General features: G+C 36.0%; 1 protein-coding gene across 2 annotated transcripts in view; it reads right to left on the reverse strand.

The window, feature by feature from the left end:
- LOC114333413 (uncharacterized) overlaps nucleotides 1-19,763 on the reverse strand; it is a 417,748-nt gene that overhangs the window by 18,417 nt on the left and 379,568 nt on the right. For both annotated transcript variants that reach the window (XM_028283282.2, XM_028283281.2), the window contains 2 exons: nucleotides 7,338-7,822; nucleotides 1,031-1,159 (listed from right to left, as the gene is read on the reverse strand). In XM_028283282.2, the coding sequence (XP_028139083.1) occupies nucleotides 1,031-1,159; nucleotides 7,338-7,822 (614 nt within the window). The remainder of the gene's footprint in view (nucleotides 1-1,030; nucleotides 1,160-7,337; nucleotides 7,823-19,763) is intronic.

The raw sequence follows: 19,763 nt of genomic DNA on the forward strand, positions 1-19,763 counted from the left end.
AATAAGATGGTAGGGGACCCCAAGGTGGGATTTTTGCAGTTACTCGAGCGCATCAGAAAATCACATGGGGAGTAACCTTGTACCCTGTAAATGTACCCCTACCATATATGGACTCTTAATACAGGGGCGTGCTTAAAGGGGGGTTAAAAAAAAACGATCCTTAAATAAACTCGAAAACGTCAGATCAAGGCAAGGTACCTAAGTTAAATACATGAACAGTGTATATTTTAAAAATCTGACTATTTCAGCGGGGTGTAAGGAAATGGGCGAGTCACAAAGTTTCACAACAAGCGAATATTCCGCGAAATTAAAATCAAATCGAAAAGCTTAAAAATTCGTGTTCAATATTTTTCAAAAATATATCGAATGGTACCAAACACGACCCCCACGGAGGGGGTGGGTGGTAACTTTAAAATTTTAAATAAAAGCCCCGCGATATTTCGCAAAATGAACATTAGATCTAACAACTGAAAAAACGTTTTAAATATTTTTCAAAATTCTATCGAGTGACACCAAACACGACCCCCCACCGAGAAGAGCGGGGGTTACTTTAAAATCTTAAATAGGAACCCCTATTTTTTATTGTGATTTGGATTCCTTACTTAAAAATTTGTAGGTAACTGTCATTCGAGACTTTTTTCAAATTATAGAAAGACTAATGAAATGGAAATTTAAATTAAAATATGGAAAATCCCCACTAAAATGGAAAACTTAAGTTTACTTTTTTTTGATTTTAGGACCTAATCTTCACAACACAATAGGTCCCCATGAGGCTTTAATAACTGCAAATTTAGCATCCAATGCTCCCATACCAAGAGATTTTATCCATTGCAATGTTCCTCTGGATAGAAATTGTCTGTTATATTCTAGGTAGGCATGTTTGAAAAATTGAAAATGCAAAAGCTATGAATATAAATATCTGATTTCAAATATAGTATCCTACAAGATTTGAATGTTCATTTGGAGACATCAATATCCACTAGTGTTCAAGTGTTCGTTTCAGAAAAAAATGGTATATAAAATAATTTACCTTAAGCAGTTCAACAGCTTGCAGATACGTTAAATCACTAGTGGACTTTCCATTAATGGAAAGAATCTTGTCTCCTTTCTTAAGCTGCCCATCAATATATGCTATACTAGAATACTTTATACGGTGTACCTAAAAATTAGAGTTTTAAAATATACTTGTTGGTTTAGCTATATATTCTACAACTATTATAAAGACTACAATATAAAACAGAAACCAACACAAGAAATCTTAGGCAACTAAAAGTAAAAATAAAAAATATTAATTCCGGCTTGCAACCAGAAATCAGTAGGAAGGAGATAAGAAGGGCTCTCAAGGAGAAAGAGAATAACAAATCACCAGGAGAAGACTGTAAAAATGCTAAAAAATGTTTGGAAAGACAACTAGAGAAGTTTTGTACATAATTACGAATAAAATACTCTAATTACAAAACAAATACCCAACACTTGGAATGAAGCAATAACACTGTTACTATTTAAGAAAGGAGATAAAAAGGATCTAAAGAATTACAGACCCATAACATTACTAAATGTGATGTACAAACTATTAACCAAAATATTAATAAATAGATTAACAACTAAATTAGATGGATACCAGGCAAGAGAACAAGCCGGATTTAGAAAGAACTCTTCAGTACAAATTGCCACTTCGGGGCCATGTGTTGAGAGGGGAAAGATATGAACTACTTCAAATCATAAATATTGAAAGGTAAAGTACAGGACAAAAGATTAGTTGGAAGACGCTAGAACTCGTGGCTGAAAGACCGGAGATGTTTTGACCGCTTATCCGCAGAAATTTTACGTGCAGCAGTTTTCAAAGCTAAAATGCTATTTGGATCGCCAACCTTCAAAAAGAGACGGTGCAATAAGAATAAAAACAACAACTATTAAACTAATGAAACAAACTCTATTAAAATACCGCACCCAAGTAATTCAACCAAGCGCTAGAAGATGGGTTGAAACAACTAGGATAAGTAACTGGAGTTATATTTAACATAAACGTAAAATATCTTAATCATTTACCACATCATATTTAATCATACCGTTATCATACTTAATAACAGAAAAAAGTTAAGAATTACAAAGAATTATGGAAGACCTAGATAGAGAATCGACAAAGATAGTACTGAAGATGTATAACAGTAAAACGAAAACGATGATCAATTAACAAGAAGAACTTAAAATTACAGTGGCACAAACAAGAATAGAATAAGTAAAAGGGTAGGATAAATCACTCAATTAAATAAAGAAAATCAGACCGAAGGAATAAAGAGAAAATACACCCAGAGAAAATACCTTCTAACGAACAGAAAATACCCATAATACCTAAAAACAAGAGTCTTTAATCAATTTATACTCGCTGTTCTCATGTATGGCTCTTAGACCTGGACCTTTACAAAGGAAAATATGAAAAAAAGAACAAAGAGAGAATGATCCATGGAAAGACAAATGCTAAACATTAAACTCACAGAGAGAAAAAAAAAAGGATCCGTAACAAACCAAAAGTGAGAGATGTCTCAATCCAAATATATATAACACCGGTTTATAGCGTCCTGCGCCTTCCGGATCCTATTCTCCAGCCGCGTCGATCTGTCCAATCTCCTGGTCGGAAATCTCTCTCAGACATGGCTTTCTGGATTCCACTTATCCAGCAGGTTGTTTTCGGTCTGCCCCTTTTCCTTCTTTCCGAGGATTGCCATTCCATTATTAGCTTTGGGAGTCGATGTTCCTCCATTCTTTGTACATGGCCATACCAACAAAGTTGTTTTTGTTGGACTTATTCTATTATGTTTGTTTTTCTATTCATAATATCTCGTACCCGTTCATTCGTTATAATATGTGAGAGTCTGGAGATGCAGGGCACGTGGTCCGCATGCATGAGAGTAGAATCCCCAGAAAATTGCTGAATGCAAGAATGCAGGGAAGAAGACCTGTTGGAAGACCTAAAAAGAGATGGGAAGACGAAGTCGATGAGGATGCCAGGAACTTTCTAGGAACGCGTTCATGGAAAAGAACAGCGGTAAATCGAAATGATTGGAGAACCTTATTGAAGGAGGCCAAGGCTCGATTTGGGCTGTAGTGCCATTGGATGGATGGATGGAGATGCAGGCCGATCTTCGCCAGAACTCCATTTGCAGTACGAGCAACTTCTGTTCTCTTCGCTTATTCAGTTGCCAGGTTTCACATCCATACAGTACCACGCTTTTAGAGATGCTATTATAAAGCTGTGTTTTCTTTTCTTTTGATATGGTTTTTGACCAAAGTAGTGAGTTCAAAGCTCCTATTACCTTCTTTCCTTTCATAATTCTTTCCTCTATTTCGAATTCTGTCCTTCCACTTTGTTGGATTCTCATTCCAAGGTATACATAATCAGAGCTTCATAACCTACATCAGCTACATAACCATATCATCCTCTAGTTGTAACTCACTTTTCTGTCCTCCTATACATATACAGGGTGTCCCGAAACTCTACCGACAAACGGAGACAAAATATTCCTCAGATAATTTTAAGACAATTTAACCCAATTCACCTAGTCCGAAAATGCTTCTTAAGGGAGCTAGAGCTCTTTAAAGATGGCGTCATGAAATTAGTTTTTCTTAAATACCTCCAGAACGCTTCTATTTAGAAAAACTAAAATTGGTATACATATTTACCTTTCAGAGATGAATCGATTCCATACATTGCAAATTTCTAGTACCGGTCATAGGCGTCCGTTTTGGGTAGAGCAACGGGTATTTTACTGCATAACTTTTTTGTTCTTAACTTTAATGCATTTTTGACACCGGATTATTAAATTGTGAGATATTTTAGTACTAAAACGTACTCTTACTTTAAGTCGGTAGGACACACCGTTTTCTAGAAAAATCGATTTGAAAGTTTTTCGTTTTTGGAATTTGAAAAAAAATTGAAAGTGCTTTTCAACAAAAAACGAAGTATTTTACCAACATAAAGTAAGAGTAACTTTTAGTACTCCAATACCTCATAATTTAATAATCTAGTGTCAAAAATGCTCAAAAATTCAAGACAAAAGTTATGCTATAAAATAATTGTTGACCAACCCAAAACGGACGCCTATGACCAGTACTAGAAATTCGCAATTAATGAAATCGATTTATCTCTGGAATATAAATAAATGTACTAGTTTTCGTCTTTCTAAACAGTTTTTTTTTGTGATTTTTTTTTAATTCAGAAAGCGAAAAATTTTCAAATCGATTTTTCTAGAAAACGGTGTGTCCTACATATTTAAAATAAGAGTACCTTTTAGTACTGGAATACTTCAGAATTTATTAATCAAGTGTCAGAAATGCATAAAAGTTAAAGATAAAAAAGTTATGCGATAAAATAACCGTTGCCCTACCCAAAACGGACGCCTATGACCGGTACTAGAAATTTGCAATGTATGGAATCGATTCATCTCTGAAAAGTAAATAAGCGTACCAATTTTCGTTTTGCTAAATAGAAGCGTTCTGGAGGTATTTAAGAAAAATTAATTTCATGACGCCATCTTCAAAGAGCTCTAGCTCCCTTAGGAAGCATGTTCGGACTAAGTGAATTGGGTTAAATTATCTTAAAATTATCTGAAGAATCTCCTGTCTTCGTTTGTCGGTAGAGTTTCTGGACACCCTGTATACATGTATTTGGTTTTCTTTATATTAACGTATAGGCCCCATTTTTTGTATTCTCGAAACAGCCGGTTTGTCATAAATATTAGATCATCTTTATCCTGGGCAATCACCACCTGATCGTCAGCAAAATGCAGTGTGTATAATGTTGAGTCGTCGTTTAGCTGTATCCCCATTCCAGAACACGATTTCCGCCACTTATTCAAGACCTCATTTATATAGATTTTAAACAGTGTTGGCGATAAGCTGCATCCCTGTCGTAGTCCCTTATTCACCATGAAGCTATTGGTTAATCTGCTGTTGATTTTTATGTTTGCTTGGATATTGTTATAGAATTGTTGCACTGCTTTAATTAAAGATATATTAATCGGGGATTTTTCCAGGACTTGCCATAATATAGAAAGTGGTACGGTATAATATGCCTTAGTTAGATCGACGAACAGTAGATGTATTTCTCTGTCTCTGGCTACTTTTTTTTCGTTGAGTTGGTTGAGCGTGAAGATGTGGTCGATACAAGATCTTCCTGCTCGGAATCCTGCTTGTTGTTCGATCTCTAAAGGTGCATATTCATTTTCTAGAGTTTTTAGAGTTTTCCCATATAATCTGCTAAATGTGCTAGTTACAGTAATACAGCGATAGTTCTTGCAGTCTTCCTTGTTACCCTTTTTATGTATTGGGGTTATCCATCCTATTTTCCAATTTTCTGGTATGTTTTCTCCATTTGTGTAGTTGTTGAAAATTATTGTTATTAGTTTGATCAATTTTGCAGTTCCATTTTTTATAAGTTTCGCTGGGATTCCTTTTGGACCACATGCTTTTTTATTTTTTAGTGATTTAATCATTCTCTCAACGGATTCGTCATTTAATTCTACGACTTGACCATTTAAATTGTAGTGTTTTGGTGATGTATTTATGTATTCCTGTCTATTTTCTTGATGTTCTTCTTTGTAGTGGGTTTTCCATTTCTTTAAATCAATAATTTGAAGGTTTGTATTATTTCTGTTTTCATTTCTTAGATTTCGAATGAACCTCCAAGCTTCTGAGGATCTGCTTCCACCTAGATGGCATTCCACTTCCCTACATCTCTGTTCCCAGGTATTGTCCTCATTTTTTGTTAATATTTTTTTATATTTGATTAATAATTCTTGGCGGTATTGGGTTTTATCATTTGCGTTCTGTGATTTTAACCATTTATGATATTTCTGTTGTTTTATTTGTTTCTGTTGTTCAAGTTCATTGCTCCAGACTATGTTGTTATTTTTCTTGGTATTTGTTATCTCCTCCATGACTAATGCTTCACTGGCTGTTTCCTTAATTGCAAGTGTTATTTTGTCGTATATTATATTGGTGCTACATGTCAGGTCAATTTAATCAAGTTTTTGATCCAGTCTGTTCTGGTATATGAACCTAGTGCTGTCGTCATATAGCCCAGTTAGTTTGTATTTGGGTTCTTTGATTATTTCTTCTCTTTTCTCTTTCGATGTTTCATTTATTGCATATTTGAAGAGGATTTGGATTCGAGATATTAGTAGGTAATGGTCAGATCCGCATTCTACACCTCTATATACTATATTATGATATTTATGATACATATTTATGATTCTTGTAAGCTTTGTCTATAAAATTGTTAAATTTTTCATGACAATAAAGCGTATTTCTATTCTATTCTCTATTCTATTCTATACCCTTGTGTCTTGGATTTTCCATTCTGATTTCTGTTTTATTATAATATAGTCTATAATCGATCGTAGTTGTCTTGTCTCTTGATACCAAGTGAACTTATGTATGTCCTTGTGGGGATAGAAGCTGTTTAAAATTTTTAGGTTAAATTGTTGACATAGACTAATGAGCCTTTCTCTGCTTTCAAAATGAATGCAAAATACCCAAGATGAAGAGGCATGGAAGAAGGAAGAGAAGACCTACGTCGAAGGATGAATGTTTAGGGCTGATTAGATAGATATATACATAGATACAGCGCAAATTTGGGCTGAGCTGCGTTTGGTTAGCTATGGGAAATATTTAAAAATGATATGCCCATATGTCTGAAGAGAAAAGTGCGTATTGCCAGTGATAACATACGGTGAAGAGACCCTAACATGAACGAAAAGGTCAGCAAAAAATCTAAGAGTGACCCAGAGGGCCATGGAGAGAGCCTTGCTAGGAATGACAAGGAGAGAGAGGATATCAAATTTAATAATACCACCAAAAATTGAAGACAGTAGAACATGTAGCAAAAAACAAATGGAGATGGGCAGTTCATGTAGCAATAACACCGAATGACAGGTGGACTAGAAGATTATTGAAATGGCGACCGAGGGGCATACAAACCAATTCACTGGAGTGACGATATAAAGAGAACTGCCGGGAACTGGATGATGATAGCTCAAAACAGAATAATATATCTATTTTTAGTATTAAAAAGGCACAAGAATCAAGTTTTTAACACCTAGTACTATCCGTTGCAAGATAATTCGGATGGAATTCCCCACATTAAGAGACTGGGCCGAAATCAAGCACAAAATGACTGTACTCCTTTAATGCTGTAACGAGTAGTCACCCTTAGTCTTTCGTTACATTAGGTTCAATTTTAAATTCTATTCAAAGTTTAAAGGTACTTTACTAAATGATAAATCTGATTAAATCCGAAATATCTTGCAACGAATAGTACATTAAAAAGTTAAACTTACCGTTATATCTTTATTTTCGTCAACTCCACCGGCCAAAGTAATACCCAGACTAGTTCCAAATGGATCAGTTTTGAGCGTAATAGTCTTTGTTTCGACTTCTGAAGATTTCTTTTCTTGAGACTTTGGTGGCAAGGAGACGTCTAATTTTTCAACACTTTTACCTATACCGTTTCTAATAGGCAACGTTGTCTTGCCTTCTATAATGTCATTCACTTTGCTATTGCTTCTAGACTCTGCAGATTTAAAAAAAGGAACTTTTTGTGGTGATACAGGGGGAGAAGAATTCATATTTTCAAAGTTTTTCTTTAGTGCTTTTACATTAATAGGTCCTGGTTTCCTTGAATTCGAGTTAGTACTAAGGTAGTCTTTGGATTTGCCGTTTCTCGTTTCTTCTGGTAATTTCGTTTGTACGTGGTTAAGGCTTGAAGAATTCAGAGCTAGGAATATGTTTGTTGATGCTACTTTAGTTGTCGTGCCGTTATTTCCTGCAAAAGAATAAGTTTGTTCAATACTCAATTTACATAAAAAATTTTTTTCTTTGAGGTTGTTCGAATTGTCTTTAATTATTAATTAATATATGTTCAGAGAAAAGATACTAACTTCCAGGGAAAAGATATTCATAAGGGAACGTGGAATGTACCAGGAACCAACGAAGCCAATCAAATTGATCACATACTCATCTCAAGAAGGTGCGCAGTAGACATAACTAATGTCAGAACGTATCGCGGAACGAACTCTGACTTATATCACTATCTTGTGATAGAAAAATTGCGGTAGAAAATCGCGACAGTGGCAAAAGCGACAAATAATCGAATTAATAAAACTTGCCGAATCCAGAGGAATATTTATACTGCAGATGAGAAATGGAGACAATAATTATTAAAAACAATAAGTTGGAAAAGTCAAGAGGTATGCGGAATGTTGATGATGAATCAACTTCAAAAAAACACCGGAAATAGCAAACAAATGGTGCCCTATAAGTCTAAGTTGTAGAGGAGTGCAATTAGAAAGAAAACATGCATTGTTTCGGAATAATTCAAACAAGAAACAAGCTTATATTTTTCTAAAACTTTTTTTGTTAGCTTAGATACATGTTAAAGTAAAAAGTTCTACTCGCAGATTTGGCCGCTAATTGTTTATTAATTGTGTAAACGATAACATTGTTTTGTATACATAATTTTAAAAATATCGTTGAATTCATCATTTTACTTTGATCAAATATGTTTCTATATTGTTTTTGGTTATGTTGAATCCGAATATGGCATTATAATTTGAAAATTCTTATACAAAAGATCTTATACAGTATGTTTGCGTAGCTAGGAACCACATGGAAAACTTTTTTATTATCAATTTTACGAAAAAAAGTTATTCTTCATAAAATACTCTGGATAGTCAAAAATCTAAAACTCAAACATCCGATATCAAAGTTTATCAATTTTATAGATATGAGTTATGTCAAAAATATGAATTTCTTTAAAGAGTAAAGTACCTTTATATTCCAGAATATCAAAAAATGCTATTATCAAAAGTTGTTTGAAATTAAAAACTATGTTTTAATGTACAATTACATTATTCTAATAAAAAAAATCAATTTTTTCTCAAATTACGGATACTATCATCATTTTGTTACAATTATTGTAACTATTTTATTATCAATTTTACGAAAAAAAGTTGTTCTTCATAAAATGCTCTACCTGGTCTAAAATCTTAAGATACAACCATCATATATCAAACTTTTTCAGTTTTACACGAGGTATGTAAAAAATATGAATTTTTCTTAAGAGTTAAGTGCCTTTATTATTCACAATATTTTAATTAGAAGGATTTAATTGGACACTGAAACTTATTTTTTAATTCCAAACAACTTTTCTTAATAACAATTTTCGATATTGTGAATTATAAAGGTACTTCACTCTTGAGTGAAATTTATATTTTTTGACATACCTCGTATAAAATTAATAAAATTTTATATTTGATGGTTGTATCTTAGATTATATACGATGCAGAGTATTTTATAAAGAATAACTTTTTTTCGTAAGACTGATAATAATAAAGTTATCAATAGGTTTAAATTACGCAGACATACTGTATATTATTTTTTTTGTATAACAAAAACATTTTTTTGTATAACATTTATTATTGTTGAAGCTCATTATTAAATGTTTTTTTGGATAAGTTTTACAGAAAAAAGTTGTGATTACTTTGTATAAACATCTTTTTAGCTGGTAATTTTCGGTTTTTGTATTACATTTGTGTTATCTTTCTCAATTTTCTCAAAAAGAAATATTTTATTTCATTTATAAAGTAAAATAATTTAGTGCATTTTAAAGACTACATCCTAAGCTTAAAAAAAACACCTATAAAATTGTAATAGATCTGTCCAAACTTGAGTAATACCGTATTAAAATGGTGTTAATTCTGTAAAACTATAAAGTTTTCAAAAATTACATTTTTTGAGACGTCGTATCGTTTGAATTTAATTTTTGAGATTTTTTTTGAACAAAACATCGTTTAATAAGATGTTTGAAAGATAAGTTGTGCAAAATTTAGAGTTTTATGAGAAAGATTGTATTAGTTATACATTTTTAAATCATTTTTACACAAAATTCATGTAAGTCTCACTTTCAGCCCACACCGTACTTATGCCCATACATTTTATTTTTTTTTATGATAACCATAAGATAGTTTAATTATTCTTCTTTCATGTCCAATTTGTAAAATTTCATTTGATCGATTATTTAAAGAATTACATTAAAATAACTCAACCGTGCACTTCGCCGTACGCTAGTTTACAGTGTGCCAATGTTTGTGAGAAGGGTGACTTTAGCGTTATAAATAAAAAATTATAGAAGCTACACATTTAATTTAAGAAAAATTTTTATATAAGGTTTTTTTTGTAAAACTTTTCTGAATTTTTCAATGACCAAGTCAGTTTTTTTCTAAAATTTATATTTTCGGAGTTATTTAAAAAAACATGTAATTTTGCAGTTCATTTGTTTAATAAAAAATGAAGCACCCACTTCTCGAGTAGAACTTTTTGATATGTTGTTTATTAAACATTTCTTAATGAAATTACAAAAAGTTCTATCTTGTTTGATTTTTTCCGAGTGAAAATCTATATGCACTCCCCTATTGCCAACATTTTCAATGATTCGCAAAATGTCCAATGGCTAAACTTGCGTCTAGATTTCGGAACACCGGAAATGTTGCTGAACAACAAAAAACCACGGCTCGAGATGACCCATATTTTACACTAACTGCGTGAACAAAGCTTTTTTCACTATACGAATACAGTCACAGCATCTTCAAGATGCCACTGGTACCCTTGTTTCCACTCGAACTATTCGAATCATAGGAGTAACCAGGGGGTGGGGTTTTGGGGTTATAACCCCCCATTGGGATGTACTTTGAGCTCTATACGCTTAACACCATACCCGCTAGAGACCTTCCAGTAGTTGTAACCCCCCTAGGGCCTTGTAACCCCCTTAGGGCCATCCTGGTTACGCCGTTTATTCGAATATGCTTTAAAACATTTGGTTTGATATCTTGGCGTTCTTTCATTCAGACGTGTACCATTGACTTTACGATATCGGCGTCAAAGATTAGATTGAACTAATTAGAGAGATGAATGGTATTCAGTATTGTTGACAGACGAGTCCAGATTTTACCGATTTTCAGATAGTCGAGTAGGTACCAAGGGTAACAAGAAATCAAAGACCGTGACACATGGTTCATCTATTGGAGGTGGTGGTTTTATGCTTTGGTTAAGAACAGATCTCTACCTTTGTCAGGACACTATGAATGGTGAGATGTACGGACGTGACATTGAGCATATTATTGTTAATTTTCATCCAGCTATTGGGGATCAGTTTTTTTCTCGACGATAATGCTCGACCACATAGATCTGCAGTTGTCAAAGAAAGTAGATATTTGCATGAAATTCCTCATTTGGCATCACTCTCCACTCTCAAGGCCTCAATCCAATTGAACAGGCTTGGGTCATGCTACAAAGAAGGTTTACAGATCACGTACCCCCTCCGCAAACTCTTCAGCAGCTTTGTGAACTGTTACCATGGTCCATGGTTATGGGGAGAAATTGCTCAAGAATCTCTTGATAATTTAATATATAGTATATGCCACGTAGAAGTCAAGCAATAATTGATGCCAATGGTGGATATATAAAAGTGTCAAAATTACAGAGGAATTGCGGTAAACAGAACAATAAGTATGATGCAACGGAAACTTATTAAGAACAAAATAGAAAATGACTACCTATGGAGATTACGAAGCAGAGGAGCAAGCTGGCTTTAGAGTTAGGCGATTCAGAGTAGACCAGTTGTACTCCCTTACGCAAGTTATTGAGAAAAAACAGCCGTCAATAAAGAAGCTAGCTTGGTGTACGTAGACTTACAAAAAGCATATAACAGTGTGCCCCCAGCAAACTATGGTCAATCCTACAGCAAACCAACATTAAACATGGTCTTATCAGCAGTCCACAATCTGGATTCAAATTAAAACTGGATCAACAATGTCTTAGGGATTTAAGGTCACGAAAGGACTGAAGCGGGGTTGCTATATTTCGCCTACCCTTTTCAAAATTTATGAAGAGAATGAAAAGAATATAACAAATGGAGTCTCGGAGTCAACATTAAGACAACTGAAGCCATGTGTACCTATTGGAAAGACAAAGCAGCCAATTAATTTAGACGATGGGGTAGAAATTAAACACTGTGATGAATACAAGTACCTGGGCCTGAAGATAACTCAAGATGGAACACTCGATGCTGCTATCTCTCTGTATCTGTAGAGTAGGGAGTGTGAGCCAAGTCCCACAGCACTTAGGCCACAATTGACCCATTGTACATCCTCCCAGGGGGTTGTCGTCCTTAGTTCATCATCCATCCTGCCATTTCCAGGAAGGTGGACAAATCACCTGGTGACATCTCCCCTATATCGGCAGGTGTAGGCCAAGGCTCGCCGAACGCATACCCTCGTATTGACGATAACTCCGGACATTCACATAGGACATGCTCGACAGTTTCATTATCTCGTTCACACCTCTTGCATAGGGATGTGTCTACTAGCCCCAGTATGTTGAGGTGTTTCCTTAGTTGACAATGGCCAGTTAAAAAACCCAACTGTCAAGCGTAGGTTTTTCCTGGCCATTCTCAAGTACTTTTCTGATGCTGACTTCCCAAGGTTCCTTAGTGTTACCTTGGCAAATCTACATCCTGGCCCTTCTTCCCATCTTTTCACGGTTTGCGTGTGGGAGCGACATTTGACAATTTCCACGATTGTTGCAGTTGACCAGCGAAAAAGAGCACCAGGTCCTAAGAGTCTTAGGCCTGCTGCCTTCCTAGCTAGCTGGTCAGCAATGCGGTTGCCTCTATTTCCGTTGTGTCCTTTAACCCACCTCAGGATGATGTTGTTACCATCCCAAGCTTGGGCTAGTGATTTATGACACTCCATTACTAGCCCTGATATGACACGTGGTCTGTTCAGGGTTAGTAGCGCTTGTCTGCTGTCTGTGCAGATTATTATAGTTTTGCCGGCTATACCTTTCACGATTATCTCTTTTGCGGCTATGGAGATACCAGGGTTCAGTGATCTGGAGTATATTCCGCATCCTGAGCCTTCTTCCGTTTTGGAGCCATCGGTGTAGATGCAATATGCATTTGGCACGTTTGACTTCCTATGTTGTCTTGTTTCGATTTTGTAGGGTTTGTCGAAGACAAACGTAGGTTTAATTGAGTCGCATCCATGGCCCGCATGTAGGCAGTGCCTCCAGCTCACCCCGCCAGAAACGACATCTCAATTGTCCCATTCCTACATCAAGGTTTGCATCCGCTGAGCGTAATCTCATCATCGTCATCAGCGCCACCTCTCTGACTTATATGTCTAAAGGGGTAATGCCAATGGGCAACTCCATTGCAGCAGTTGGTGTTGTTTTCATGGCACCTGTTATATTTAGACAAGCCATCCGTTGAATAATATGGTTTAGTTTGTTGATCGCTGTGGCCTGTAGCACTTTTGGTACCCAAGCAATGGCTCCGTAAGTTAGCATTGTCCTAATGACAGTAGTGTAGATCCGGGCGACCACAGTCCGACGCACAGTTCGGTGCTTTTGAAATGCTAGAACCGGGGAAGTGTTTTCATCAGGACCTCAGCACTTTCGCAAAGGTTGGAAGTTTTGCTTCCATCTTCCTTTGTTAGTATGCTGATATGCCGATGTGGATCTTTTGAGAGCGCTTTTTGAACTCGATGCTGCTATAACAGACAGAAACATACATGATAGAACAGCCATATCCATGATGAACGGCATTCTGTGGTACCAAACAATATGTAAAGCGAACAAACAGCTCATATATACATAATACCATACTTAAAAGTGTAATCACATATGGAAGTGAAGTTTGGCCAATGAAACAAAGAGCAGAGAAAATGTTACTAGGAACAGAAATCGACTTCTGGAGAAGAGCAGCAGACAAATCAAGAAGAGATCGGATACCAAATGAGAGAATACGAGAAATGATGGGAGTCACGCATACAATAATTATTGATTACATTAAATCAAAACAATTTATATGGTACGGCCATGTATAGAGAATGCCAGATAACTAGATTCCTAAACAATTTTGACGTGGACACCACAAGGGAGAAGGAAAAGAGGAAGGCCAAAAAGAATCTGGAGGGAGAGAATTAAAAAAATGTTTTTTGTAAATAATTATAAATTATGTTTAATTTAAAAAATAATAATTAAATTTATAAGTTGTCTATTAGGTATAGTTTATTGACAATAACTTACGTCGCGCAGTATAGGTATTTTTACATTTAAAAATACCTACTTATTATAAATAAATATAAGTTTTTGCACTTCCTTATTACAAAAAAATCTTTTATTTCATATACATATTTCGTTTCGTCTTGCAACCGTTAGATCGTACTTATCCTAGTAATTTTTTTTTCCGGGAAGCAGTCTATACCCCGGTGGTACTGCAGCCAATTAACTTATTGTACATCTCCCGGTACACTCCATAAAATTAATTTTTTTTCGCCTTCTAGGTACAAAGTGTACAGAATTTATTTTTGTGCAGTGACCCACATATCTGGCACCGTGATATTTTACTGCACGTAAAATGTTTACGTAAATTTAAACACCAAAGAAATAATTTAAACTTCTTTGCAGTTTCTGTTTTCAGAAACTCGCCTGCGAAATGCACTTATCTAAAATTAATCGGCATATACAGGCAGCGAACATTCCTATGACATTACGTGATTTTAAAAGAAAAATACTGATATTATGTTATATAAGAAATCTATTTGTGTTGTTATTTTCTCCAGTATTTGCTTGTAATAAACGTATACCGTTTACGCTTACATATTTTATTTTACGAATTTGACAATATTCGTAATGAATTAATTATAATAATGGGATCAAGAGCCGCAGTCAGACTACATGGAGAACAACCGACTCCCCTGTTTGACATCAACATGGGAGTGAGACAGGGAGACACTCTATCAACCATGCTACTCAACCTAGTTCTTGAGTCAGTCATCAGAAAAACCAATGTAACCGGCCATATAAACACCATAACAGTACAAATTACTACATACGCAAACGATGTAGCTACCATTAGTAAGAGTAAGTAACGACTAATGGAAGTGTTCAAGGACATTGATCCTGAAGCACGAAATAGGGGCTTAAAATAAACAAGAAAAATCAAGTACATGATTGTCAAAAGAACACCTGACAATGAAAATAATATCGCAATACACAAAAATACTATTGAACGTGTGGATGCCTTCACATATCTGGGCACAGAAATCAACCAGAAGAATTCCGTAAGTAGCGAAATTAATGTACGTATTTCTAGTAGGAATTGTACATAAGTACATGAATAAAAGATTGATGACATCGAAATTATTAGACAAAAGAACCAAAATAACTATCTACAGAACATTGATTAGACCCGTAGTCACCTATAACCTATGGTTGTGAAACCTGGGTAATGACGAAAAAAGATGAAGCCCAACTCAGGACATCTAGAAAAAAATACTGGGAAAATATAGGGCCCGGTGAATGAGGGAGACGGCAGATGGAGAATCAGGAGAAACGACCACGTTAATGAATTTAAGGAAGGTTATGATACGCGATGTCCCAGCCATAACGATCCCAGACGGTTGGATGACGTGGAAGACGATCTGAAAACCATGAACGTAAGAAAATGGAGAAGAAGGGTACAAGAGACATCTGAATGGAAGGACATAGTCAGAGAAGCAAAGATCCATCCAGAGTTATTATGCCAAAACAAGAAGAATAATAGGATCAATCAAGAAGGAGGCGAACGAGGAGGTACTACGCCGGATAGGTAAGGAGAGAGAGATAGGAATAACTATAAAGGAAAAAAAGTTAGAATACTTCGGTCACGTTATGAGGCACAGTAAATACCTTAGAATATAAAATAAACAGGAAGGAGTCTCTCATATATCAACAACACCTTAAATTTCTAGCGGAACCGGCCATCTTGAACGTCTGTGGATGACTCATAAGTTTTTGTCAATGAGGTAGAAGGTGTTTGTGTATTGGATCAGCTGTGTGCACAGGCGTACCATCTGGTAAAGCTCCTGTATATGCAATCAATTAACTGACGTTATTAGTATAATAAAATGTTATTTAACTAACTTTTCAACAAAATATTATATTAATACGTATTTTCTCTTGATCTATAGCTGTTTGTTTAACATCAAAGATCTAATAAAATCGTTAAGAATTTCTTTTCTTCCTTCTTTCAAAGGTACGTCACTGGAGATAGAAAGCAAATCTGACAGCTGATCGCCATTTGCAGCCTCCTTCCTGGCTCGAAGTCATTTCGCATTGTACTCCTTCCTGGGTTATTTTACATTCTAAGGTAAATACAGACTACGTCAGATAATTATCTGAGGGAAAATAGACAGCAGAAGGGGTCCAGGGAGGAGGAGACACTCGTGGCTCCAAAACTTGCGGTAATGGTTTGGAGTGGTTCTGCCGCACTATTCAGATCTGCTGTAACAAAATCAGAATTTCTATCTTAAGCGCCAACGTTCGGAACGGACAAGGCACGTGAAAAAGAATAAGAGGATCAAGAACGTCATTTCTTCGTGTTTTTCTTAAGGCGGAGATACATATGCGCTCTGCTCGGTGTGCGAGCCGCTCGCGCGCAGCGTATTCGTCAGATTAGTACGTGTTTTCAAGTGACGCACAAACGGCACGCACACGGCGCACCACGATCTAAATTCTGTCGGTTTTTCAACAAACGCTTTGATGGTTCGCAATACGTATTTGGACGGGTTTGCGAGTGGTTTGTTGGTTTTGGCGCGCATGAGTTGAATATTTGTTAGTAATGGAATGGTCGGAACTGTCGGAAGGAAATTGATGTTTACCGTGGAAAATCATTATTGTGGGATCCTCAATAAAGAACCATTTAATTTAAAGAAACAACTTAAATCCGATCTGAACGGAAATAGAAGCTGAAATAAAAAAAATGTACATGCGGACCTTTTTAAAAAATGTTAGTTCATTGTTGTACTAAAAATAACATGTATTAAAAATAAGATTTACTATTTTATTTGAGCATAAGCCACTATTCGAGTTTGAAATCAAGTTTACTTGACCTTTCGACTTTCACTTCGGAAATAGTTATCAATATCAAAAAAACATTCATAAGCAGATATATATTATGTGTCACCGGAAAGCGAAATAGGTAACGCACGACTTGGAGAACCTATAGTTTTCTAACTTCGTGGCTGGTGAAGCAACGCAGTTGAAACAAGCGGATATATTATAATTGTGTCACCGGAAAGCGAAAAAGGTAAGGCACAACTTGGAAGACCCAATAGTTTTCTAACTTCGCTTCTGGTGAAGCAACAGAGTTGGAACAAGCAGATATATTATAATTGGGTCACCGGAAAGCCAAAAAGGTAACGCACAACTTGGAAGACCCAATAGTTTTCTAACTTCGCTTCTGGTGAAGCAACGGAGTTGGAACAAGCAGATATATTATAATTGGGTCACCGGAAAACGAAAGAGGTAACGCACAACTTGGAAGACCCAATAGTTTTCTAACTTCGCTTCTGGTGAAGCAACGGAGTTGGAACAAGCAGATATATTATAATTGGGTCACCGGAAAACGAAAGAGGTAACGCACAACTTGGAAGACCCAATAGTTTTCTAACTTCGCTTCTGGTGAAGCAACGGAGTTGGAACAAGCAGATATATTATAATTGGGTCACCGGAAAACGAAAGAGGTAACGCACAACTTGGAAGACCCAATAGTTTTCTAACTTCGCTTCTGGTGAAGCAACGGAGTTGTAACAAGCAGATATATTATAATTGGGTCACCGGAAAGCCAAAAAGGTAACGCACAACTTGGAAGACCCAGTAGTTTTCTAACTTCGCTTCTGGTGAAGCAACGGAGTTGGAACAAGCAGATATATTATAATTGGGTCACCGGAGAGCCAAAAAGGTAACGCACAACTTGGACGACCCAATAGTTTTCTAACTTCGCTTCTGGTGAAGCAACGGAGTTGGAACATGCAGATATATTATAATTGGGTCACCGGAAAACGAAAAAGGTAATGCACAACTTGGAAGAGCCTATAGTTTCCTAACTTCGCTTCTGGTGAAGCAACGGAGTTGGAACAAGCAGATATATTATAATTGGGTCACCGGAAAACGAAAAAGGTAAAGCACAACTTGGAAGAGCCTATAGTTTCCTAACTTCGCTTCTGGTGAAGCAACGGAGTTGGAACAAGCAGATATATTATAATTGGGTCACCGGAAAGCCAAAAAGGTAACGCACAACTTGGAAGAGCCTATAGTTTTCTAACTTTGCTTCTGGTGAAGCAACGGAGTTGAAATAAGCAGATATATTATAATTGAGTCACCGGAAAGCCAAAAAGGTAACGCACAACTTGGAAGAGCCAATAGTTCTCTAACTTCGCTCCTGGTGAAGCAACGGAGTTGAAACAAGCAGATACCTACATTACAATTGTGTCACCGGAAAACGAAAAAGGTAACGCACAACGTGGAAGAACCTATAGTTCTCTAATTTTGTTTCTGGTTGTAGGAACAAGCAGATATATTATGGTAGGGGAGCAAAGTATGCTAAATGTGCAGTCACTCGAGCGCTTTGGGGACCTATTGGGCTGTGATTATTAGGTCCTAAAACCAAAAAAAGTTAAGTAAAATTTTCCATTTCAGTGGGGACTTCCCATTTTTTAATTTAATTTTCCATTTCCTACAATCTTTTTTCCGATTACAGCGCCATCTATCCATAATTACAAAAATTGTTTCGAATAAAAGTTGTTTATTTTTATACAAACGATCCAAATCTGCAATAAGAAATGGGGGCTACCACTTAAGATTTTAAAATAAGCCCCCCACCTCACCTCTGTGGGGGTCGTGTTTGGAACCATTCGATAGATTTTTTAAAAATATTGATAAAGTGTATTTTGCAGTTTTTCGATATGATGTTTATTTTGCGAAAGATCGCGGGATTTGTATTTAAAATTTTAAATTCCCCCCCCCCTCTCCGTGGGGGTCATGTTTGGTATTTTTCGATAGATTTTTGAAAAACATTGAACATGTAGTTTTTAGGTTTTCAATCTGACGTTCATTTCGCAAAATATTCGCTTTTTTTTATGAAACTTTTCGACTCACCCATTTCCGTACACCCCGCTCAAATCGTCATATTTTTGAAATAGAGACTCTTTTGCATGTACTTAACTTACCTAATCTTAATCTGACAATTTCGAGTATTTTTAAGGATAGATTTTTTTTTCGGGTCCCCCTGAACGAACCCCCCTGTGTTAAGAGCCAATAGATGGTGGAGGTACATCTGCAGGGTACAACGTTTCTCCCCATATGATAATCTGACGCGCTCGAGTAACTGCAAAAATCCCCGCTTGGGCTCCCCTACCATTATATTTGTGTCGCCGGGAAGCGAAAAGGTAGTTCCCGAAATGTTCGCAAACTGTGGCTTATTCCACATAAAATAGTAAATTGCATAAGATGACACAAGAAAATAGTTTCAGAATATGTAATAACAAAATAAGATGTAGTAGAAGTACAGGACAGAGACATGATTATCTACAATTACTAAACGTTCGTATGTTTCCTCTGGGTCGTCAAAATGAAAAATTTTAACGAACAATAACCGCGCCTCAAACGCGCGGCGCTCACACGGCGCGGAGTTCGCGGCGCGGATATGTATTTCCGCCTTTAGACGTAAATCTGTTAAAGTTATAATGATATTATGACTTCACCAATTGTTCTTTCCAATTGTCCTCCATTTCTTTCTATCTTCTGACATTCTCTTAAATTCATAAAACGGAACGTCAATGATTGTGACAATGTGGTACTTGTTTCTCGTGTGGAATCTAACTCGT

This window comes from Diabrotica virgifera, chromosome 10, assembly GCF_917563875.1.
Source record: "Diabrotica virgifera virgifera chromosome 10, PGI_DIABVI_V3a".
NCBI lineage: Eukaryota > Metazoa > Arthropoda > Insecta > Coleoptera > Chrysomelidae > Diabrotica > Diabrotica virgifera.